General features: G+C 42.0%; 1 protein-coding gene across 1 annotated transcript in view; it reads right to left on the bottom strand.

Moving 5' to 3' along the window:
• The window catches only part of PDIA5 (protein disulfide isomerase family A member 5), a 97,835-nt gene that overhangs the window by 19,079 nt on the left and 53,189 nt on the right, over positions 1-25,567 (bottom strand). The window contains exons 12-14 of the mRNA XM_066553357.1: positions 12,591-12,661; positions 11,129-11,292; positions 8,340-8,470 (exon numbers count right to left, since the gene is read on the bottom strand). Coding sequence (XP_066409454.1) covers positions 8,340-8,470; positions 11,129-11,292; positions 12,591-12,661 — 366 coding nt within the window. The remainder of the gene's footprint in view (positions 1-8,339; positions 8,471-11,128; positions 11,293-12,590; positions 12,662-25,567) is intronic.

The following is a 25,567-nucleotide window of genomic DNA, read 5'->3' as shown; positions in this document are numbered from 1 at the left end:
AGAGTCAGGAAGAGGTTAAGTGACTCTCAGGGTTCACAATCCTGCCTGACAGGGAGCCAGGTTGTAAGGTGCTGACTCCATTTGTTCAGCTGTGAAACCATAAGGGCCTCAGAGGGCTCAGCATGTGGCAGGATGGAGCCCTCAGCATGCAAAGTGCAGAGCAGAGAATGACTTTCCAATTCCCCATCTCTGCTTGAAATCATCACCGTTTAAATAACAGGGGTAGATAGTGCCCTCTGTTACTGGCTTTTAAATGACTGCAATTCTAAGCAAGTGCAAGCAGCAGCTCTGCACAGCTATCAAAGCCAGCCCGGGAGCTTGTACACCACAGAGTCAAGCAAAGCCTGTTTCCACTTCAAGAGTTCCAAGTGATTAACTAGAATTAAAACCAGAATATTACTTGGTCAATCAAGGAAAGACAGGCCACAGACAGTAATTGCACAGATAAGAGCTGGAAAAGGGTATACTGCTTAAACCAATGCAATTTGTGTGGCTACAGGAGTTATGGAATCCACAGGCAGATTTGAGAAAGGCATTTGGAGATGTAACTGAAAGGTTAATTCATTTTGTTTTACCAGTAGAGAACTGGAGGGCTTTTTATTGCATATCTGGACCCAAAGCTCACTTGATGACATGAGCTGACACCATAGAATAATCATATCTCTAAGACATTAGTAACTGAAAGAGGTGACACGTCCTTTGATTTGAAAAATGTTATGAGGTTTTCAGTTAAGCATCAGGTCAATCAAGCCTTGTCTGACTACTCTTAACAACAGGTAAACTACTCCAAATTTCACAGCCTGCTGGTAGATTTTGTTGAGTTTTTCCCAAGCTATCTGAACTCTTATTTTGTAACACCTTGGAGGTATACAAATGAGACAAAACATACAAAACCCAAATTATTGGGAAACCATAGCCATGAGATATGAACAACTGCAACAGGTCAAATTGCAGAAGTGAGGAGAGTAGAAAGACTCAGCACAAAACTCCTGGACTGTTTCATCCACTACAAAAAACAAGGATATGACTGACTGCAGTGAATTACAAATGACATGCCAGCACTCAGCATTTGGTAACAAGCAATCCTTTGAGTTGGAAAGCTATACAGCAACTCACCTCGGGACTGAAAGGGTATAAAGGTCTACAATTACACCCAAAACATACCTTTGTGCCAGTTCCAGCAGACCTGCATTTTCCACTGTGCCACTGGTCTGTGTAGCTTGAACAAAGCTGGCAGCAGCAGTTAACCAAGCCAGCATCAGCCCTGGTTAACTGCAAACACGGTCATAGAGCAAATGAAATAATTTTGCCATTTGACATGCCAGTGGACACCACTAATTGAAGACATGCTGCTGAGTTAGCAACAGTCAGCAGAACACTGGAATTTCAGCTGTGCTGATGCTTAAAAGGAGCTCCTGTCAGACAATGTTACACATCACCAAAAAAAGCATTTGTCTTATTGGAAATGGGTTTTGTGACAGTGCATAAGGATGGGTGGCATGCTCATAATCTCCTAATGTGCCCACAGTGACACTGCACCAACATAGCTGTGTGTCTGTGAGGAGAGAATTCCACAGAGCAAGGCACACACTTCCCTCCTCTTCCCTTCTCACGAGCTGGAGCTGTTTATATACAGGCAATATTCTGCACACCAAATCAAGCAGCTGTAACATTTTAGAGTTACAAAACAAGAGGAGCTGGATCACCCCAACAACTTTTAGTTTACTGTCACCACTCCACCACAGCCACTGCGAGCACTTTGTGTTTGTTATGCATGGTCTGGGGAAGTGCAGCTCAAACCATTCTCTTGGCACTAATTAATCTCCTCGGCACAAACAATGGGGCTAAGAGCAGTTCTGCCAGCCTGATTGCAGAGACCACTCTATGAATTCATCCTTTATCAAACCCAGCCTGTTAAGGGGCTCTGTGGCATCAGCACTATTTACACCGAAAGGAACACACCTCGGTAATGCACCTGTAACAAGAGCACCACTGATGCAGGAGGGAAAGCAGTTAGTGGCAGAGCTAACATCAAAATTCTGCAGTGCCAGCCCACACAGGAGACTTACAGCCTCATTATCAGAGGGTCCAGACATTGCCTCGCTCAGTCAACAACCAGAAAATCCTTCCTGCAAGGTTTTTTGCCTTGAAAGGGATTCTTTCTGTTCAGCATGTTTTTAATAATTTTTTGATAGCTTAAGCTTCATTTATAAACATGCACATTTTGTTCAGGCTCTTTGATACAGCCCCCTAATCAAAACTTAACAAGATGTGCTTGCAAGTGACAGGAAAACCTCTTGGTGGGAGCCAATCTGAGGCCATCGTGGGACACTAAATTCATCTGTGCTGCTGCTTTGCTCTGCACATCTGAACTCATAAATTCAACTGTCGTGTATGTTCTCCCTCTCTGTGCATAGTTCACACAGAACAATGTCACCCAAGTCTGCTGAGTGACCCAGCAGTGACCCAGACTGCTCATCTCAGGCCCAGCAGCCACAGGCTGAAGCCTCACAGCCAACAGAATTTGCCATGTTTTCCTACAGCAATGTAGCTTAACCAAAACACAGCAGTAACTCCCCAAAACTGCCTGTGCAAAGGCTGAGATATGGTGCAACCAGCTTTGGCCAAGCTTCCTCCAAAATTAGGAAGGATGAAAAGGAAACACTTCCTTCAGAAGTGCTTCCTTCAGAAGAGCTTTTTGATGACAGCTTGGGTCCCAGGGAGGGAGGAGCACACTGCCCTCCTGGCTGTCAGCATTAACAGCTCGAAGCCATGAGCCCCCCTGTGCCCAGAGCGTGACCCACCCTGGCAAGGACTCTCAGCCAAGTGCTTCTTGTCATTGGATATTCCTTGATGCGTAACTTGGACAGAAGAAACCAAGCAGTTTTTGTTGTGAAAACACAGAGGAGCAGCAGACCAGGATACAGAATAATTAAAATCTTGAACAAACTTTGTGGGTAAAATGAATGCAGGTTTGCCTAGTTCTCAGCATTTTATGGGTTCCTGATGAAACGCACAGGGATGGGCACAACTCTTTTAGTCAGATCCCTGTCTGATTTCTTACTGCTGAGCAAAGTCCTACCACTTACTTCTTAATGGTGGCCAGGAGCTGACCCATCAGACAGCAATGATGTCAGTATTCCTGCTTTACTCTCTTTGTTTTACATCAGAACCAGGTTCCATCTCCCACAAAAACCTTAGATCAACACACAGCCTTTTAATGGCTCCAAAAGCATCCTAAAGTCTTCTTGGACTTTATCAGATGCAACACAAATTAGGCACCTTTATTCCCTTCTTCCAGCCCTGAAAGAAAAACCTACAAAAAAGTGTAAGTGAAGAACCAAAGAGGCTGATTATCTCTAACTGCACAACCTCTTGCAGCAGTACAGCCACTTGCTCCATCCAAAAACACTTCATTAAAACCATCCTCAGGATGGTTTACTGCTGGGTGTTCTCTCAGTACCCCTGTGGGTCAGGCTTCACCAGAAAATAACTTTTTCCAGCTGATGAAATTAATTACTAGTGAAGTGAAAGTTTCACTTCACAAAAGAACACAGAACTGGAAATCAACTCCCAGCAAAGCATTTTTAAAAATATCCATTCTGTGAACCCTATTGAGTCCCACAAATAGAGGCCATTTGGCAATTCAATAACATTGGCAACTGCCCCCCTTACGAACCATTAAAACTGAGCACTTTCTCCCAACTACTTCCCATTGCTGCTGGAAGTCTTTATTTTTTAAAAGGGCTTATTAACTCGTGTTTTGACACTAAAGGTAAAAACAGAATGAATTTGATAAGTGCTGATTCCTGCCATTTAAAGTTACTGATCTAAAAACAGAGTGCCCTCCCCCCCATCATTTGGACCTGTTAATGGTTGATCTATTATATATAATTTCTTTCTGACACAGTTGATTCATTTGTAGTCTCTTTGGAAGCAGTAATCTCAACCAAAAAAATATGTTCTTGTAACTCGAAAGTGGACATTTTCTGTTTCTGCACAAGAATTAGCAAGGGGTGTTATTAAGCCTTTCCTGTTTAGAGAAAATCAGAACTGGATGAGAATGGGGGAAAAACAACCTGAACCACAATCAAGAAAACCAAACCCCAAACCAAATAAAAATCCACTGTGTATATCTCAAACTCCAGTATAACTATTCCTTACAAATACAGCATTGCTGTGTTGGAAGGAACTTTGGGAGATCATCTAGTCTAACTCCCTTGCTCAAAACAGGATCAATTTCAGCAGGTTGCCCAGCACTGTCTCCAGCTGGGTTTGAATATTTCCAAGGATGGAGCCTCTTGGGTCACCTTGTTCAAGTATTCAACCACAACCATGGTAAAAAAACCACCACTTCCTCTAAATGGTTATGCAAACTTTCCTGTGTTTCAATTTGAGCCCTTTGCCTCAGTGTCCCTGGGCACTGCAGAGAAGTCTCACCTACCTTCAATCATTCTTTTTTTCCCCATAATTTGTTTGAGTAATGCAGAAAAAACATCTCCAACCACAAAGACATTATTTACTGGAACTTTTGTTACTCTTTGTGATTCTGACAACTAATCACAACCAACTGCTTCTATTTTGCACAGTTTTCAGTGCTACAGTAGTAGGAGGTTAAAATTTAATGCATTGTCAAAGTCAAATCTCAATTATCTGGAATAACGGAGTGGAGAGAGCACATAAAAGTAAAAATGCAGATAAAACACATCCAGATAAGCTTTATAAACAGGGAGGACATAAGAGAAAGAAGAAAGAAAGGTCAGGGTGCTAATGCCAGAAGAGGCACCGATGCAAACAGGTCGGCCAGGACACCTCACTTTAGTGTTTCAAGTGTTGAACCAAGCTCTGGGTGCAGGGCACAGACCTGCAGCCACTGCCCTCCCAACCCTGGCCGGTTCAGCACTGCAGTCTGCCTGCTCTTGACCATTTGGCTCACTTCCCAACACAGTCTGCAGCCCCCACTTCCTGATATCCATGTACCAGGCTCCATGTGCACATCAAACCATACTCAGACAAGTTGCCTCATCTCCCCATTTCTGGACAAAGCCAAACAGTTATAAAAACAAACCCGAAGTAGCTGAGGGAATCCAGTAGTCCAAAGACTGGATTATAAAAAAAAAATACAGACACAAGTCCTATAAACTCTCCCCAAAAGCTTCTGAAGTGCTGGTGCATCAATCCTGCTGCTTTCAAATACTCCCCCAACCCCTCACAGCAGTCTCCACACACACCTGAGGCTTCATGCTTCCCTTCTGCAGATGGTACCATTGTATTCCTCTTATTTTAGGCATTTTGAACTTAAAGATACATGAGTGGGATGACAATTACATCTTCACAAGAGCTGCACAAGGGTTCAGAGAAGAGCTGGGCCAGGTGCTGTGCAGCACAGATGCCAGCAGCCTGCCCCAAGTCCTATCCCTGAGTAGCTCTAACACGTGCCAGCCCACACTCCAGCCTGTGTGGCATGGTACAGACCTACCCAAAGGACATCTGGATGAAGATCTGGTCGCAGGTCATTACTGGCACAAGCAGCACTGGGTTTTCTGCAGCAGGCACTTTTTTCCAAGTCAGTATTGGGAACCTGCCCCTACTCCTGCCTCCTGCCCCAAATCAGTCATTGCAGCACACACAGATGCCAGCATGCAGGAAAGGGAACGTGAAATCAAGATCTCTGTGATGTCAAGTCCACAGGAGTGGGCTTTTTCCCCCAGTAATTTCCAGAGTCTTGATTCTGATTCTCAGTCCTTAAAATATTCCAAAGCCATGTGGAATAACCTTTACGTTTATGCTTCACCCATATTCCAGGAGACAGAGTAATGAGCTCCCTATCTTTTCCATGTGGATGTAGCAGCCTTCTCCTCCAGAGCTAAATCACTGTGAAGCACTGCTCAGTACCATTAAAGCCCTGCTCAGCTCAGCCCTGAGTTATCGGCACAGCAGCACATTGGTGGCTCTCCTATACATATTAAGTAATTTGGACTGGAAGCTGCCACAGGAAAGCCAGATCTCATTTTAATTTGCATCTAAGATATATATCTGTGGCCTTTGCCTAAAGGTTTGTCGCTCTAGCTGAAAGCTTGACAAAGGTCAGAATACTCAACTTTCTGCTTTAAATTCTAATGACAGATGAGAGATACATTTCTTAGCATAAATATTTATATATAAACATACTTTATATATGCATGTATATACACCCCCCCAATCCTTAAATATCTCAGCATATGTGTAAGTGTAACAAATACTGCCACAGAGTCACAAGTGAATGGAGTAGCATACTGTGAGTCTGCCCTGACCCAAGATGTGGATTTGAATAGAAAAAGAAAATCAGTTGAGGTAATGGGACCTTGAAATTTTAGCAATTTTCTGCACTAAAATAAGCAAGTTAAGATTAATTGGCAACATAAGCTTCAAGAGGTCTCAAGATTGAGAAGATGGTAAACAAAAGCTAATCTATAAAATTTAACAGGAGGCACATTATCACTGCACAAAAGCTGAAAATATATAGTGTTTTTAATAATTGTAATTATTTTACTGCATTAATGTTTATTTTATAGAAAATGGAGATTTAAAATACTCATCTGGTACTTTCCCCTGCACCCAACAAAGTGCAGGCTCGTTGCACGCCCTGTGTGTGCCTGCTTTGTGCTTTGCTCACAGACACTTCCACATTTAGAGAACAAATCTGACAAATCAGAAACCGTGCATGACCCACGTACTGACAGCACAACAGCAACGCTGCCTTAGGAGTCACAGGAAGGCCAGACTGGGTTCCAGTTAGCACCCCTCTGTCCTGTATATAGGTGGTCTCATGCAGCAGTGTGTCAAAAACAGTGCAAAAATGTGTCTCAAGTGCAGCCTCAAAGCACCCAACAGTTTTACATCACACAAGCCATGTTTTTACAGCCTGCTCATATAGAAAGAGCCAGGCTGATCTTTACTCACCCCTCCTAAAGTAAGGGTGGAAGTCAAATGGCAAAAAATTAGCCCATCAGGCAAGTTCCCTCATGCTTTCAACCCTGGGAGCTGCATACTCATCATACATAGAGTCTTTGCTTTAAATGTGGCTTTAAAAAAGATCAAGAATCTTAAAAAGATGCAGCTAAAAACCAAAAGTGAAATAAATCCCTCTTATGCAGAAAGTCACTAATCGGGTAAAGAGAACTCGAGAGACAGTGAACTCCTAATCTTACCATTTCATGGGCAATCATTTGATTTTAAAATTACAATGTGCTCTTTACCAGCTGAGGTCCATGAATCAGAAATTCCTGGCACATGGGCAATTTTTAGTCAATAGGTGGTGGGAACTGGACTGGAAAAGGGATTATGTCCCCTTCCGTTTTCTTTTACAACCTTCCAGAAATCTCCCTCCTGAACTGCACCCCTGCTTTCTCCCACATCCCTTCATATGAGCCCCAAAGCATTCATGTTTAATTCCCTAACAGAAAAGCAAAATAAGGGGCTGTCTGATTAAACATTAAGGACCTTTTTCTCTCTTTATGGAAAATACCTTTGATTTAATGGGAACAATTTGGTAGCTGTTTATCTGAAGGTTATCCATTAATTGTTGGCCATGTGATTTGGAAGAATTGTTTTTTGTATCTGGGGGCATTGAGTCATGGTGGCATAAAGGCACATTAATAGTTTCTAATATGAAATGCCTGGATTATCCTCTCCCTCTGATAAGCCCCTGAAAAGCTAAGAACTTGTACCTAGTCTGCCAGTCTCTGGGAGAGCACAGAAAAACAGAAGAGGTCCCTCTCATTCACCTTATTTATAAAAGGCCTCATTCTAAACTTCCCTAGAAATATTCTCAGGAGCTTCAAAACCAAAGTGATTATGTGATGCATGCAAAAAAATCTGGGAGGAGGAAGCTATGTCCCTAGTCCCAGTGGACACTCAAATGCAGATTTATTACAGACAAAATTTATTCCATCAAAATTTGTTCTCCACCTTGTGGACTGATTCCTCCTACACTACTGTATTGATTTCACTACTGAAGTGCTGCATTAATGAATCAGGCTCTCCATGTCCACCGTGCTACTATAAAGGATCACATTTTGTTATATGGACCATAAAATGCAGCAGAGGAAAATAAATCTGTTTTGTTTTTGTATTGCTGCCTGCTTTGGTGTCTGCATTAAATAATATAACCATTATATACTGTTTTGTTTCCATTTATAAAGATACAAATGATGGTGCCAATAATGTTCCCATGCACTTATATTCAGAATCAGGTCTTTACCCTTAAAAGTCTGGTGACAGCAAGGGAATTAATTCAGGATTTCACAGTAAATGTAGGGCTGACAAAACCCATCCTCGTAGAGAGGTTATTTACTCACATGGTGCATAGAACATGACAAGGGTGTGCTTCTTCTTCTTCAATGACTCCCTGAAGTCTTCTCCAGCCAGGTGGATAACACTGGTCTGTTTTTCTTCCCATGCAGGCTCAGGTGGAGGTGGTGCTTCAGGACTAGAAAAGCAAGACAATGAAATTGGTTTGAAAATGTTTCTGGAAGCAGATAAAGGGACAGCATTGTCCTGGTCAAAATTAGCATGAGGTAACTGATGTGAAAAATCCTTCAAGATGCCTGTGCAGTAGAAAGACATACTCAATATTTCCAACACCAGGCAACAGCAAAAAAAAAAAAAAAGATGAAAGTTAATTTCTGAAACTCAGATAATTTAAAATATAATTTAAAATAATTAAAATATAATTTAAGTGACTGTAGTCAGGCATATGAGTAGAAATGTCAAATAAAGACTTCCTACATTGCATCCAACACCTGGGTGGAAAAAACATTGATACATACCACTGTATCATCCACAGCCTTGAACTGAGAAGAACAGCAAGCAGTGGAATTAAAAGGCAACTGATATAGAACAGCATCTTCCATTAAAATATCCTTTTTGTACTCTTTATCCCTATCATGCAAACTTCTGTAAAGAATTTCATGACCTCTAGAATTCAGATATTAAAGCCAGGATGCAAAAATCAGCATCGTTCCACTTGGAATACTGGGGGTGACTGAACCAGAATATTTTACTTTGGTAAAGAGAATGTCAGGTTTCAATTATGACTGCACATACTGGCTAGATCAGAGCAATCCTGCACACCTAGAGTATCTCTAACAAAAATTCTGCTATTCACTAGCTCACAGACCTCTCTCAGACTCATTAAATTCATTCCTGCTGTATCTTAAATAGTGATTACTTTATATAAAATCATCAGAATGGTGCCACAGTATAAAGACCTTCATATGTCGCCTTGGTAATAAATTAGCTTTTCAGACTTTCCTGACACTTTCAATGACACCATTTTAAGTTGTATCAGGTACATAAAAACCAAGTGGAGAAAAACTCAATTTTTAAAGTCCTTTTCAAGGTCACTTGGTGGACATTCATTGCATTTCCAGCATTACTGATTTTCCAGTTTTTAGAGAAAGACTTAGATGTGTTTCAGAGAAAGAAGAGTTACACAGTGTGTCCTTTAGCTGAATTCCTCCATGAACACAGTTGTTGTGAGCTATCACTGATTACAGTTACAGAGGTGGGACTTTACTCTCACACAAAATTTTCCACACTGACCTGGAATAAGCTGCCCAGCAACTGGTAACAACCTATGTGGCAGCACAATCACCAGAGAGGAACCAGAGCCAAAACCTGTATGGCTGCAAGCACCCATTGAGACAGGTCTCCTCCACAAGCTGTACTTTTATCACCCGCCTGCACCCCAGATGCATCCCTATTTCCACCAGCTTCAGTGCAGCTGTGTCAGTTCTCTCCCTGTCAGAAAACAAGGATGTTATTCTACTGCATCTCTAGCTGGGAGAACATCCAGGAGCCAAGAGCAGGAGGCAATTGTCTGGGCTTCACCTGTACTGCTGACTAGCTGAGGCTGCAGACAAAAGTCTTCGAGAGCCACAGCAGGATCCAGAAGAATTAACACCACGTTCCTGGTCCTCATTGCTTACTCACCTGCTGGTACAGGCAGCATCAGCCTGACTGTTTAACTCACCACAAAGTGCACAGTGCTCAAAAGAGTTGAGCAAAGCAAGGACAATGACTTCATATACAATACAGATACAGCAGCCTGGAGCCTCTGTGGGCAGGGAGGCCAAGGGAGTACCATGTCTAAAAGTAAAATACAGATGAAGCTCCTCAACATGCTACAATGATAGTGCCAGACCATATCCACTACCTGCTTTGAAGCAGTCAGAGATGTAATGAGAAAAGAAAAGAAAAGAAAAGAAAAGAAAAGAAAAGAAAAGAAAAGAAAAGAAAAGAAAAGAAAAGAAAAGAAAAGAAAAGAAAAACCAAAAAAACCCACACAGCCTCTTCCCCCACCAAATAAAAGGGGGAAAATAAAGATTACATTCCTCATGCCCACTAGTTAAATGATTAAAATATTCACAAAACTCTGGCAGGGTTTCTTCCCCTTAACTAATGCAGAAAATACATGAGGCTTACAGTACCAAAGAAAATGCATAGTTTATATATATATGCATACTTTTACATACATGCATATATAATACATACTTAAAGAGATAATTGTGCCAGCAATTTATTTTGAAATGGAATTATTGTCATCATTTTCATATCAAACCTAATTCTGCATATTTCAGCACACCACCCAAGAAAAGTTGGTTAGTGTACTCAGAGGTGCTGGTTTTGTTGGTCTCACTGGCTTTCCTTCAGCCTCATGTGGGTGGAATTCTAGGCATTGGCTCTGAAATATTGGAAAGAGAAAAGTACAACTGTTGAAATTCAGTTACTAACACTGGGATCTGCTGCTTTGTATAAAGAGGGAACAACAAATGTTCTGTTTATTTTTCAGAACCATTGCTATTCCTTCTCCAGGGAAAGGCTTAAGGTATATTTGAAAAAATGTTTAGTTTGGGAAAGAAATACAGGGCAGCTATGAAAAACCCCACAGCAAATAAAGGATTTGGTGTATTAGAAACCATAATTAACATACACGTTTCTGTGGGTTGGAATACTGGAATTCAGTGTAATTTTGTTAGCAAGGGATTTAGGCAGTGTTGAAGCTCTGCTTAGTTCCTCATCAAAGCCATCTACAGGAGTCACTAACCAGGAACCCAAATACTATATTAAAACCCTCAAAACTTACTTTTGCAACCAGTCAATGATCTTCTTCTTTGTTCTGAGGTGTGGCAGAGTGTATTTCTCCTCTCCATCCTTAAAATACTTCAAAGTAGGAAACCCTGAGATATGATATCTTTCTGCCAGAGCCTTGTTGACAGTAGCATCGACTGCTGCAAGGACACCCGGACTCTGAAAGAGAGATCACCCCCTGTAAATCCCAGCCACATACACACACCCCTCAGCAAGACACAGTGGGCTTGGGGGCAGTCACTCATGCTCTAGATGCCTTTGCTGCCTCTAGGACAAGAGGACATAGTCTTAAGCTGTGCCAGGGGAGGCTTAGGTTGGACATGAGTAAGAATTTTTTCACATAAAAGGTGATTAGACATTGGAATGGGCTGCCCAGGGAGATGGTGGAGACACCATCCTTGGAGGTGTTTAGGAAAGACTGGATGTGGCACTCAGTGCCATGGTCTAGTTGTCATGGTGGTGCTTGGTCATAGGTTGGACTTGATTTTAATGGTCTTTTCCAACATGTTTAATGCTGTGATTTTGTGCACAGACATACAGAAAGACACAGAGAACTGATGCAAAACCAGAAAGGGACATACTCTGGACTAAATGTTACCAGTCTTACCTGTTCCCCTCCCATTTCTGATGGATTCTCGTTATATAATTCACTCTATAATGCTTAAGAGCCATTCCCAGAAATTGCATTTCCTCCCACATATCCCTGTTTCTCCCAGAAGAAACAAGCATTTCTAAAGGTAAGTTTAAGGCAAATTCATCTTTCCCTAACTTGTGGGTATCGTTTCATGGACTACCTTTAGAGACACAGAAGAATAGGCATTTGTAAAGTGTGATTCATTGGATCTTTGTTTTTCTCATCTCCTCCCTCTCCAGCAGCAATAAAGGAACTTTAGATGTCTCCACAGATGATGCTTAAAGTATGGGGGAGACCAATTCTACTTCTCCTCCCGCATGGCATACACAGCACGAGACTGAATCAATAACACTAATACTTGTATTATTGAATCTCTCTTCTCCAGCCATGCTGATGGAGCACTTATGATGAAGCTAATGGAGTGGTGCAACCATTAAAAACAGGCTATTTGAAACAGGGATCAACCCATTTTGGTTTTCTCCAAATCTAATTCATAAATAAAAGCCTATGTTTTTTCACATTCAATGTCTTTAAGTAAGAGGAAAAAAAATCCATTTTTGGATTTGATCATATTATGTATAAGGCCTACAGTAGAATACATAAACATTTTTCGATTTTGTTTTCGTTCAAGACAGAATGTTCTTTCTCAGACTTTGGCAAGGCTCATGCATCAGCGATGAGACTGTACTTTGGAAGCACATTTTGAAGGGTCCTGTGGGAGGATGAGAACAGCTGAATTTGTTGTAGGGAGAAAAGTCACTTTTATTACTCTAGTTATTTATTACTGATTATTTGAAGGATATAATAAAGGAAATTAGCTTACATCACTGGTTACATGGAGAAACTCTGCAGCCTTCTCATATTCTGGCTTCATTTTCTTACAGTGCCCACACCCTGCCAAAAAAAAACTACAATTAAGTTGTATACACCATGGTCATTCATTGACCCATTCAGCCATTATCAAAATCCAGAACCATGTAGTAAAGATTTACTAGAATTTTGTATGCATTTTACTTAATACATTTGTAAAGCCTTAGTATGATATAGGATTTTTTCCAAAATGATCACAACAGTTTAAACAAAGAATTTAATCTATTAAAAATAACAACAACAACAACAACAACAACAACAACAACAATAATAATAATAATAATAATACACCCCTGCTTTCACACCCACACCTCTTTCCTTACAAAAAGTACTATAAACATTTGTCAAGCCCATTGCTTCTAGCATGCTCTTGGGCAGAGCACAACCTCACCCATTTCAGTTTCCAAATCTTTATCTGCTTTAAAAAGAAACAACACAGCTCCTCACGTGACTTTGTGACTTACAGTGGAGGCTTACACTAGCAAAGCTTAATAGAGTAATATAATTTGAATTCAACTGCACTGATAATAAGCCCTGCTTTACAGTGGTGCAGCATGTCCTTCTAGGAAGGATTTGCACTGATTTAATCACATCAGTGTAATTACACCACCACATATGTTCCCAACATAAGCAGGATCTGTAAAATTGAGATAATGGTGCTTTCTCGCTTGTGCGAAGTTCTCCAGAGATCTGCCATTACTTCACTGCTAAGTGCTGACATTACAATAAAGCAAAATGAATGTATGAGTGAGAAAAGCAGACTTAGAATATAAGTATTTGGGTGTAAATTAAACTGCTTTCAGAGGTGCAGTTGCTTGGAGGCAGGCTGAACTTTCATGCCCAGGTGAGGATCCTGCCACGATGTGAAGTTACACTTTGGCACCTCCAGTGCACTGCTGGGCCTCAGTGACAGCCCCTTCCCCGTCCCCAAGGGACTGGCACAATGGCAGCCCCCCTGGGACAGTGCACAGGGACAGAGGGGCTGGGGTGAACACCCAGCAGGTGAGGCTCAGGTCTGACTGGAGTGCAGGCAGCTGGGACAAGGCGCTGGCCCCGGAGCGCTGCAATCCTGTGCAGTGCCTTACTGCACCTCTCCCTCTCATCTGCAGCAGCTGCCAGCTCACTTTCCTGAGCTGTTATTGTTGGAAGGGGCACTAGAAAGCCCAGACTTTGCTGATCTTTTGGAAGTTATATCAGAAGATATGGCTAGAAATGTGTTTCAATGCATGCCAGCAAAAGCCGACTCTGAGGTGTTCGGATAACAGGGCTGGGGATATTTTTACACCATTGTCTAAAAGAAAATAAACTAAAGACTCTGAACCTCAGTGCTGCTTTGTTTCCCTCTGATGGGATGATGGCTGAAGCCAGCAGACACAAATCTGGGCCTGAACTCAACCAGACAAGCATGTTTTATATAGCCTAAGTCAAAGAGTGTTTGCAGCCAAGAAGCAGTAAGACATCCAGGTGTAAGTAACTTCACCAGAGCAAACAGAGCTTCAGCCACCACAGCACATCATGGAACACTTTCAGGGCATGTTTATGGAACATTTGAACAAATGCAAATCCCACCTAAGAATTACAGCAAATACCAAAGCAGTTGAACTCAGACCAGCTCCTGTTCAAACACCAGCTACAGTCCATACCACTTAGTCATCTGCACAGAGACCACAGCACTAAAGAGCCCCATGCCATTCTTTTAAGGAAAAAATAGTATTGTGGTAGGAGCAGCAGAACAAGGGGAGCTCAGCTGGTGGAGAGAGCTTTGCTTTAATTTTACACCATGGTGTGAGAATGCTGGGAACCCGATGCGACAGCTTCACAGGAGAATTCAGGAAGAAGCTGGGACAGGCTGAGGAAGAGTTACTGTCTCAGCACTGCTTATCTTGGTTAAAAGCACAAAAGAGGCTGGAAAATGATTTATTTGCCACCCACAGAAAACTTGCAGGCATACGGCTTTGTGTAAGGGGCTGACAGATCCCTCTGACACCTGCCCAATTTGATTTATTTCTCCTCTTAGGAGCAGGGAACTGAATTAATTTTGTGCTCTTCCTCACTTTTTACCAAAGGGCATCTCAACTCCCAGTTCAGATACCTGGGAACTCTCTGAATTAGGTAGCTTAAATTTGTACAAACAATGATTTTCTGCAGGGCTAACTTCACCTTGATGGGATTTACACAGTGTGTCCCTTAGCCACAGCAAGGTTCATACTGTGCTCTAGCTACAGTATCCACATAATCTACACTATATTCCAATTATATTCCAATAATTAATTAGATCTGATCAACCAAAGGCATTAAAGAACCAGAGTTTTCACAAAGCCTTGCACAGGGGGAAAAAAACCCAAACCAGTAACACAAGCACATATTGCCCAGGAAATGAAAAAATATCCAAAGCATCTGAAGATCATGTAAGTAATATTTTGGATGAAGATATCTAGACCATGAAATGTCACTGTTCCAGGTTCTTTCATGAAATCACACAGACACAGCACTACTGACTGCCACAAAGCTAACTCACTCAGGCTTAAAATAAAGGAAAGCAGCATCAGATCTTTAAAAGGCACTTAAATGCAAACTGAAATCTTCAAATCTTTATTGTGAATGCTTGTTCTACCCCTGACAGAGGACAGCATGATGTATCAGCCTGGAAAAAATTCACAACATTAGACTGAACCTGAGAGAGGGACAACAAATTTTAAGAGCTTCTCCCACAATAAACAATGCTTTTTTGCCTGTCTTCATGAGAATTTTGCTATTGTGAGCTACAGCCTGCTTTCACCTACCACTGCAGAAAAGGGGAGATATGAATTACAAATCAGACCTACAAACTGCAAACTAATTAATCTCTCCTATGATTATTTATCCTATCTTTGAATAATCCTGTGAAGATTGCCATTACATTTTTGAGGCCAATGAAAAGTTATTTAAATGAATTCCAAGGTCACTGCCTCTCCTTTGATTGCTACATTAGGTTGTTCAACAGCAGCTTCATCCCTCTGTGCTAAGCTCCTCTAGTTTTAGATGCTTTCTCTTCATAAAATGAGTGGGGAAAGTAACAACAACCCTACAGGCCCAGATGCTCCTGTGTGCTGCTGGGACAATGGAAGGAGCCCAGAGGTCTGCAGGGGGCATCTGTGACAGATGTGCTTCTAGAAGATGCACTGTCCTGTTAAGTGCTTACTGACATTAAAACTGAAAGTCTAAGCAAGGGAAGTTTGATCCCAGTTGAAAAGAAAGGCTGCACTCAATACAAGGATGGCCTGGGCCTGCTCCAGCACTGCCACCCTCTGAGCCTCTGTGGGCCATGGCTGGTGGGAACACCCAAGGGTCCTGTAGGCGTCCATCCAAGAGGACTCCCACAGCCTCAGTCTTTTCTTGCAAAAGACAAGCAGCTGCTCTGGGGGTGCAAGACAGAGTTACTCTCCATCCAGCAGCAGAAACCAGTCCAGGTTCAGTGCCTGGTTCTGCTGACCAGTTCAGGACAACTCCTCTGACTTCTAACACTTCATCTTGCTCCTCTTGCACAAAAAGAGCCCAGGCTACTAGGGCCAAGGCTCAGATAGAAAGAGCACACAGATAAGCAAAAAGGAAGTGTTACAAGACAGGGAAAACAAGTCAAAACTTAGAACCATCAGTGCTAGGACAGTACACACCCTTGCTAACCATTTTTAAAACAGATGTCTAAATGAAGTAAGAATTCTGCTTTCCCAGTTTATTTATAATCAGTCTTCTAATTTGCACTGTGCAGATGGGCAGATAAGCAGCTCCTTCCTTTTGTGCAGTTACTGTCACACAGCTTAGCTCAGCTGCACCCCAAACAATGGTGATCAAAGGTCCCCATGTCACCTCAGTGCAGACAAGTCACCTCCCTCCAGGGTCCCACTGCAGGGCAGAGGACAACACTTGCTCAGCACTTTGTCCTCTGCAGAGTGTGACCATATGCAAATGTAGAGGCAAAGGCCAAGTGTGGACAGAGCAATGCTGAAGTGAAAGGGTGAGCAGCACATGGACAAAGGAAAGCCTCACAAACATACCAGGCAACTCTTTTTCCAAGGAAGCATCTGTATTTGTTTATAGCAGCCTCTTTGGCACCATGGCAAAGACTCTCAGCACGGTTGCTCCAAACCTTTTCAGAAATGAACTAATACAAGTACTTCTACTGCTAAAACCAAGATTTACAGGCAGAAAACCAGCTAAGCAGCTCCAGCTAAGCTCCTGCATATGCTGTCTTAGTGATGTCTCAAGAATATAAATCTGTTTCCCTCTGTCATTCACTGTTTGCTTCTTTCAGGTTATTATGACTATATAAATAAATGCCATGCTTTTGGCCATGTCCTCTCATCTCAAGATAACATTGTCTGAGGATCTGAAGTGTGCGTGACAAGCAAGAGATAAAAGACAACATCCAGGCAGTTGTGAAGAAGCTATTTCTGACATCAAGAACCCTAGAGGTAAACTAAATTGCAAATAAAGATTTTAAAGAATCATTACATTTCTGTCATCAACAGACTGCATGAATACTGTTATCATGTACCAGCTATTTATTTTATAATGCCAGCTCTATATCCATCTATAGCTGCACACCAAAATACCTCCATTAGCCTGACGAGAAAATGAATTTGAAGCACAAAACATGCCCTGCTTTCAGCAAGTGGGCCACTGGCAGTTCAGAATACACTCATAGATTTACAGACAACTTCAAAAAAAGAAAAAAAAGAAGTAAAAAAATTCAGATGTACTTTCATTCTTTAAACATTTTACACCTGGGGATAACACCATTGGTTTCTCTATTTTTAATCCCAGAAGAGCAGTGACCTCTGAAAACAGAATAGCCAGTTCTTACAAGTTAATATTGTTAACTTTGAACTCTCATCCCTACATATGAACATAGGAGTACCTACATGGAGCAGGGAAGACACAGTCCTTGCAGCCACAGCAAGGACACACAAATCCCAGCCCTCTTATCACCCATGCAAGAACACAAATGTATTCTCTTCTGCCATGGAAGGCTGCAACATACATCATGCAAAAGAGGATCTCTCAGGTCTGACATGAGTCAGTTTACAGTTCCTTCACCGGTGTAGGAGAGCATAAACTACAACAGCTGCAGACTCCCTTGCATAATTTAGCCATCTGCATTGCAGACATCTGATGGAAAATCATCCACAAATTTGGCAGGGAGGCAGGATGACAAAAGCAGCTGTTTCTCCCCGTAATCACAGGTATGAATTTGCAATCATGTTGGTTGCATGTTCACTTAATAGTCACAACAGTCAGGCCATGCCACGATCTACATGCATTAAAAAAAACCAAAACAACCAAACAAACAAAAAACCAAACCAAAACGAAAAAAAAACCCAAACCAAAAAAAGAGAGGAATCACCTTAGGAAGGTAGGAGGGATCAGGAGCTCAAAGAATTTTGCACAACCTTATGCCTCTGGTACTTACTCCCACCAAACCATTCATCTTCTTACCAGCAGCACTGCACACCCAGGTAAAATTCCAGATACTTAAAGACAAGGACGTTTCAAGACTTGACGTTTTCTTACAAAAGGCGCATCTTCAATATCTTTAACATGATATTGAATTCAAATTTCCAACAGCTAGAAATGTGTGCACACATACACAAATCCAGACACACCTCCCCCCAGTACTGTATTTTTAAAGGCAGGTTTGATTCCACCAGTCATTACACCGCTTAGAGATCAGTGACAAGCAAACAGCTTTACGGCTCTACAAAAGACAAAGCCTATGAAAGGTCAGTCTGGAAAAGACTCTGAGGAACTGGAAATGCAGCATTAGAAGGAAAATACTTAGGCAGTTTGGATTACTGCAGTCAGGGCTGCTGCGGCTGCAGCCGAAGGCGGCGGCTGCGTGGGCTGCACAGCTCATCCCGGAGCACTGCAGCGGCTCGGCCCCGCCATCATCACCATCTCATGGCACTGCCATGAACTCAGAGTGCAGGCAATCTGTGCGTGCAATGAGCTGTGCAAATCCAATCCCAGCATGGCCACGCAGAAGAAAGTCTCTGCCTGCTTCCAGGAGCCCTTCAGTGTGAAGTTAGGGCACAAAATTATTACAAATTGGTCACACTTTCTGTCCGTATGACTTGTTGAGGTGGTAGTGACCCAAACCCAGACACCATCTTGGCTTTTCTATAGGGGCATAATTTCTTCCCTCCCAGCATCACTGAAACTGCTCAGGAGAAGAATCATAGCAGTTTTAGACAGTTGTAGTATGAGTTAAAACTATTTACTTATTTTTAAAAAAGATAGATGCATTACATAAATCAGATCAAACTGGGAAGAGAGCTTAACTAAACACATCCTCCAGGAACACTGTCTGCATCTGTGCCACATTCACAGCTCTGGCAGAAGGGCCACCTTTAGCCAGCAACAGCCCTTGGGAAGAGAAGGCTCAGCACAAGGGGCAAAGATGGAGTGAGTGCTGCAGGCTGCCTGCATGGGACTTAAAAGGCAGCAGCTCTGGTGAACTGCACACACACACTTCTGCCTTTATTTCTGGTAACACTGGAGTGTGTCTTCTTCTGACTCAGGCTCAGGGTAAAGGGTGAATATTCTCCATGGCTAGCAACAGCCAGAGGCTGCTGCCTCCCAGGGATTCCTGGGAGTCAGGCAGGAAGAGAGATTTCTGCTCCATCATGCCCTCAGTGTGAACTCTCTGCTTCTGAGCTCACAGGGGGTCGTGGCTGAGCTGGACTCCTGAAAGCAGCCTTTGAAAAAATATACCCCATCTGCACAGCACAGAGTCCAGCACGCATCCAGGAACAACCTCAAAGTTAATCATCATCTTTATGTAAAACAAACTAAAACAAAAAATCACATGGCTCCTTATTTTCATTCCAAAGGTGGTTTCAGCTTCTGGCTATTGGAGATTACACTGCATGTATTTCCTAAAACTGCATATATATTTCCTCTCACTCAAGACTGTGGTGCAACTGGTAGAAATCAGTGTTGGGAGATGATGGTGCCTCCTACCATCCCTCTTGGGAGGGAAAAGAATTGAAGGAAGGTGGATCAGCTGGCATTGGGAGATATGAATTACACTTCCTACACCAGCTCTGAGGAACGTGGCCCCGAGTAGGTGTTGAAAATTAATCTTCCCCTATTGAAAAGTGAGACAACAGCATGGTTGCCTTAATGTGAAATTGTTGAGAGCTTATGAAAAATACCACCAGAAGGTTTCCTTCTCAATTAAGCCAGATTTATTTACCATCCTAAAAAGATTCACCCCCTTCTCCATTGCCAGGTGAACAACAAAATTTTACCTTGAGGAGGAAAGAGAAGTTGCACTGGTTTCCCTCACACGCTTACCCCACTATGGAAGACTTTATGCTATGGATTAAGCAATGAAAATGCCAGAGAACACAGGTGAGATGAAAGAGTTTTGAATGTTCAGCTCACAAAAACAGCATAACCTGTGAATTATTTCCTAGGATGCAATTTGTGTAAGACATCAGCAAAATGGATGCCATGCAAAGGGATCTTCCTAAGAAAGGTAAATCCCAATGAACTTCAGCTCAGGGGACAGGGGCATTAAAAGGAATGGTGACATTGAATATTACTGTGAAGATAGATGGAAAAGTCAAGTATCAAGAAGAGATACTATACAGAATGCACAGTTTTTGTCCAAAGTCACAGGAGAAGTGGCTACCAGTTGAGATCTAGTCACCTATTTAGGAGAAGAGTGCTGGCACAGTTGCCAAGCACAAGCAGTCAGAAGCCCAGAAGACACAGCTCTACCATCAGCACAATGCTTCAGTGTCCAAACAATGAATTCATATATAATATATTATTAAAATGGCATCACTTGCCTACTCACCTTCTGAAGGGGCACAAGGAGCAGACAGACAGGCAAGCAGGAGCAGAGAGGCAGACTCTAGGTGTCTCCGTTCACTATTTGCCCTTTATGTAAGTTCTCTACCTTTCACAGAATAAAAGCTGCAGCCATAAAGTATTTAGGAAGATAAACTTGACGATGAAAACTCCACTGGTAATGACTGAAGTGGCCAAGATACTATAAGGCATTTTCCAAATGAGAGCCCTGCACAGTATATTGAGCTTATCCAAGCAAGGAAATTAATTTATTTCAGAAAAAATAAACCTGGAATCTAATTCTTAAAGCTAATTCCTACTGTTACACCATCATTAGAGACCTAGAAAAATAAGTTATGTTTCACTCTTATCAGAACTCACCACAAGAGCATTAAGGGCTTATATGTACACTGGGGTCAAGCTTGCCAGGAGGACAGCCATCCAATTCACACACTCAAATGTGGATTTTTAACAGCTAAAATTACCTAAGTCCTCTAAAAGACCCCTCTGAACACCTAAATAACCTACAACAAATACCCAGAAAATGAGGCCAGTCTCTCTTCAGCTGTCACCCCTCAGCTGCTCCTTGGTGCTCTGGCAGCTACTCCTGTGTCACAGGCTGAGTCAGTCGGTAAGGACTCGTTAGGAGAGAGGGAAGGCAATAGTAATGTGAGAAATGAGGCAGCAAATCCCCAAAGAAACTAATGTTCCCTTCACACCACCTGCCACACATTCACATGAAGCTTTTTTTCTGATTGGTATAGCCTTTGAAAATGTCTTCTTTAATAGAGAAAGTAATTGCTCCCAATCGGATGTGAGCATACAGCGATGCATTTCGAACAAACCTCCCAAATTTCACAACCCCCAAATATCCATATTTTGTTTCCTTTCCTTCTTCCTTTACTTCTAGCCTGCATTCTGCTCAACACCCACAACTGCTACCAAGTAAGTTATTCAAGGTACACGCCGTGTCCCCAGAACAGCGCCATGCCACGCCACAGAGCAAGTTGAGATCCAGCCCAAAGGTAGAGCAGCCCAAAAGCCCAAAACACCCCACGTTTGCCACTCTCCCTGTTGTGATGCTGAACCAGAGCAAGTCAAGCCTCCTCCCTTTTAGTCCTGGCATGAACTACAACCAGGTTGTGAGTGATCAGCTCCAGCCACGATAATCTTGTCTGAGCTCTGTGCTCACCAAGTGGCAGATGGGGTTTCCTAAACTGAGGGGCAAAAACTGATGTCTGCCACAATCCAGAGAACACCAAATGCAAAATCCTACTTCCTTCATGTTAATCAAGACTGTGCAGAGCTCATACACCTTCCATATCTCAATTCCTGCAATACTGGAGCAGCTTTCAGTCTGGCCATGGCTTGCTAGATAAAACTCCCACGCAAGGTGAAATGTTATCTCCACTTCACAGGTTGGAAACCGACAAATATTTAGTGACTTGGGTCGTGACTGTACAAATCAAAGCAAAGCAAAGCAAGAACTAAACTTTCACATCTCCAGGCCAAGGCTATTGCTTTTATCACTAGTTCATCCTTTTTTATGACCATACCCTGCTCAAAGAGCACAAACTGCTTCAAAGAGACAAAAATCCCATACGAACGGTATGCTCCAGTATCAGAAGACTGACAAAAAGAGACAATGGTATCAGTCATTACTGTCTTCACCCCTTCCATTAAGTATCCTATCAAGTTTTACTGCACAAGATAATTATCAGGATTCTTATATTCTTCACATTCCCATTTATATTAAGTACCACTAAAAAATCATATTGATTTTTATTTTTAGATCCTTGAGAAACATGAGTGGTATTGTCATTAAAGGAAAAATCCATGCCAGGTTCTTAATTTTCCTGGTTTGCTGCCTTTCCAAGTACTTCTATTTTAATGTGTGATTAAATCTCCCTGAAAATAATTTCTGTGATTAGTTTAATGAGACTGATCTCTGCACTGGCAGGTCACTTACGCTGAACTGTTTACACTGCTTAAGATTTTTGGTGATATTCAAATATATGTAGTCTACAACATCTTGCTGTACACTTCCATGCTTGTCAATAATGAAGAGCCCAGTCTAAATGTTCCAGACCTCCTCTCTCTGAAATCAACAGTCAGGACTTGCTCATCTCAGTGGAAGCAGATTCTGAAGCCAAGAATGCACCAATTTCTAACTGGTTTACGTGAAGAATGTACCTGCTCCAGAAGCCTGCCATGAATGTTCAGCTGAGAAGCACATGCATGCAGTGCACAGAAAGTTGGCACAATTTATGCTTGTACAGGGAAGCATTTTATTATACATCCCATTAAAAATACACTGAGGCAACATTAGAATTAGGAGCCTATGGGACATAGAGTCAGGAAACACTATTCTAAAACTGAAGCACATCTTTTCTCTTCAACAATCTGTCCAGACTCCTAAACAGCAACATTCATCATCCAAGTGCCCTTACACAACAATTCAGTTTTCAGTGATGTGGGCACTGCAACAACCCACCCTGACATCTGCATTGCTCCACCAAAATCCCACCAGAGGCAGGCACTGCCTGTGAGCCACAGAACAGTCCAGAAATTTTGACTTGTTCAAAGCTTTCTCTAATTATTCTGAAACAAGAATATGTTCACAGGGTCTGGTGGCCCACAGCAGGCACCCTGACACACAAATGTCTCCTTGTGTAGCTCCCTATGGGCTAGTACATGGACCTGCATCATGGGCGTATGGCATCTGACCAGATTCCAGATGTACAACCTGCCTTACACACTACGAACTTCCAGTAATCCAGACTGGCAGAGGTGCATCAAAATCAGCTTCTAAGCACCCACTGTCTGCCTTTATCCCAGAGGCGCTACATCCGAAGGCAGATGCCAAAGTACCCACTGAAAACAACCAACATTTTATTTTGAAAATCACAAATGTCATAAATGACAGGAACAAATGAAAATTAAAGGATCTTTCCATCCATAATTCAGTGCTGCTGGATGCTTGGATAACCCACAGGCCTTTAACCTCTAAGGAAACAACTGCATTGGTTGACATTTAAAAAAAATCTATGATTGAATCATGAATTAGCATGGAAAAACTTTATTTATTTATAAATAATATAATTTCTTTATTTATCACAGGCTGCCAATGTTAGCCTGCTGCTGACCTATGCTAGAAAGGCCATTTTTTTCAGGCTGCAGAGTAGATTATTCTTCAGCCTTTTCAACTCGTGGCCTTTCTGTTGATGCTGCCAACAGACATCCCAATTAGAGCTCATAGCAACATAGCTTGCTTTCACAAGGAACCAGTGGGGGTCTGAAAGGGAGACTTATTTATTTATAGTCGTAAAACATGGTTTGAAAAAATAGATTTGATTTTGTGCACACATTTTGGGTTCACTTTGCTTCATATTTAAAGCGAGCAATGTATTCCTACATCCCAGTCTCACCACATGCAGCAGTAAGAAACAAAAACAAGGCCACTGAAACCAGTGATGGTGAGCTGGCAGGGAGAGAGACAAGTTCACTACTTGGTTAGAAGCTGAGGCCTTCTTGTACTGGGCTAATTGGTTGGCATTCTTAATAATGAGTTCACAAAGTCGCTTAAAACCTTGGGTTTAAATGCACTGGGAGGGAGGAGAGAAGGAGTGAAGGGTGAGAAAAGCTGTTTTTCAAAGCCAAATTGATAAAACCACTCCCTGTGCAATTAAAAACCTGAACAGCTAAATAGCTGACTTTGGAAAGCAGCAACTGCATAATTTATTGGGTTGGTTTATAAAGGTAGAGAAAATAGCCAAGGACAGGAAAGGAATTTCATGGACATTTCAACAACACATGAAAACTGTGGTGCACCTTATCATTTCAAGGTTTATTTTTGCACTCCCTTCCATGGGAGGAAGCAAGCAAAGGTCTGTTAGGCTGCATTATCCCTGCTTTCCCTCTTTATCAATGGAGGAAAAACCACAATGGCTCCAATATCCTACTAAGGATATTGACTTTTCTCCTACTACAAACCCTGCAATCAGCTTATATAGTCTCTGAAGGAGCCCTATGAAGGGGACTGGGAAGAACACAGGTTTAACCTGAATTTAAGCTCACACACAAGGAAGAAATGTTGCAGGAAAACATTTTAATAGTTTAATCCTTTATAAAAAGCAAATGCACACTCACACTAACAGTACAGCCAAAGCACTTTTTTATCCTCTGTTTGTTACCTCTGGCATCAGTACTGGACCACAAACTTTGCTCTGGCTGATGGGGAATGAGAGAGGGCAAAGCAAGCCCAAGCAAACATCAGGGGTGACTGACTACAACCACCAGCCAGCACCAGAGACTCCTCAGATCCATGCCTGCTGAAGGTACAGGGGCAGGCTACAGCTCACAGTGGCACCAGGACATTATTCTGCCTGAGGCTGCAAGAACAGGTACCCTTTAAAACATTAGCAGTGTCACTTGTGTTAACAAAACATAATGAAAAGTAACTCCTGTGTGTGAACAGCAGACACTTCCAGAAAACATTTCTGAGTTGACTTGAATTTCAATCCTGGACTTTGAACACCTTTCAGTGGCATTTGAATTGACTTATCAGTGACTTGGCTGGGTTTATTTAGTGGCTGAGATGTGATTTGGAGAAAAATGCTGAGGAAAAATGTAGAAAGGATAAATGTGTAGGGGTTTTATTCTTTCAACAAAACACAGTCAGAAAGACTGCAATCCTCACTAATTTGGCAAATATTTTGGACAGAATTATTTTTAAAATTGCATTGGACTCAGCAAACAGTTTGATGAGGAAACTGAAAACACAAACAGGGCTTTTTTTTCACAATCATGGGACTCAGGAGCATTTTAAGTCCCAGCTAGTCCCCATGACACTAAAGCACTAAAACATTTAACAACACTTGACTGGCAGCATAACCCATATTTAGAGACATTCAGAACCCAGCTGTCATCTTGGGCATCTAAATAAATTGATCAGCTGTAGGCACAGATATCAAGAAGCACATACAGACATGGAATCATTATTCTCATTCCTAGCAGAAGCTTATCATAAGCAGCAACAGTGCCTTTAGTTATGTTATAGTACAGAAATAACTTTGGTTGGTGCAATAAATCCTT

The sequence above is a fragment of the Molothrus aeneus genome, chromosome 7, assembly GCF_037042795.1.
Source record: "Molothrus aeneus isolate 106 chromosome 7, BPBGC_Maene_1.0, whole genome shotgun sequence".
Lineage (NCBI taxonomy): Eukaryota > Metazoa > Chordata > Aves > Passeriformes > Icteridae > Molothrus > Molothrus aeneus.
Note: the sequence above shows the minus strand (reverse complement) of the source record. Positions and strands in the feature narration are given on the sequence as shown.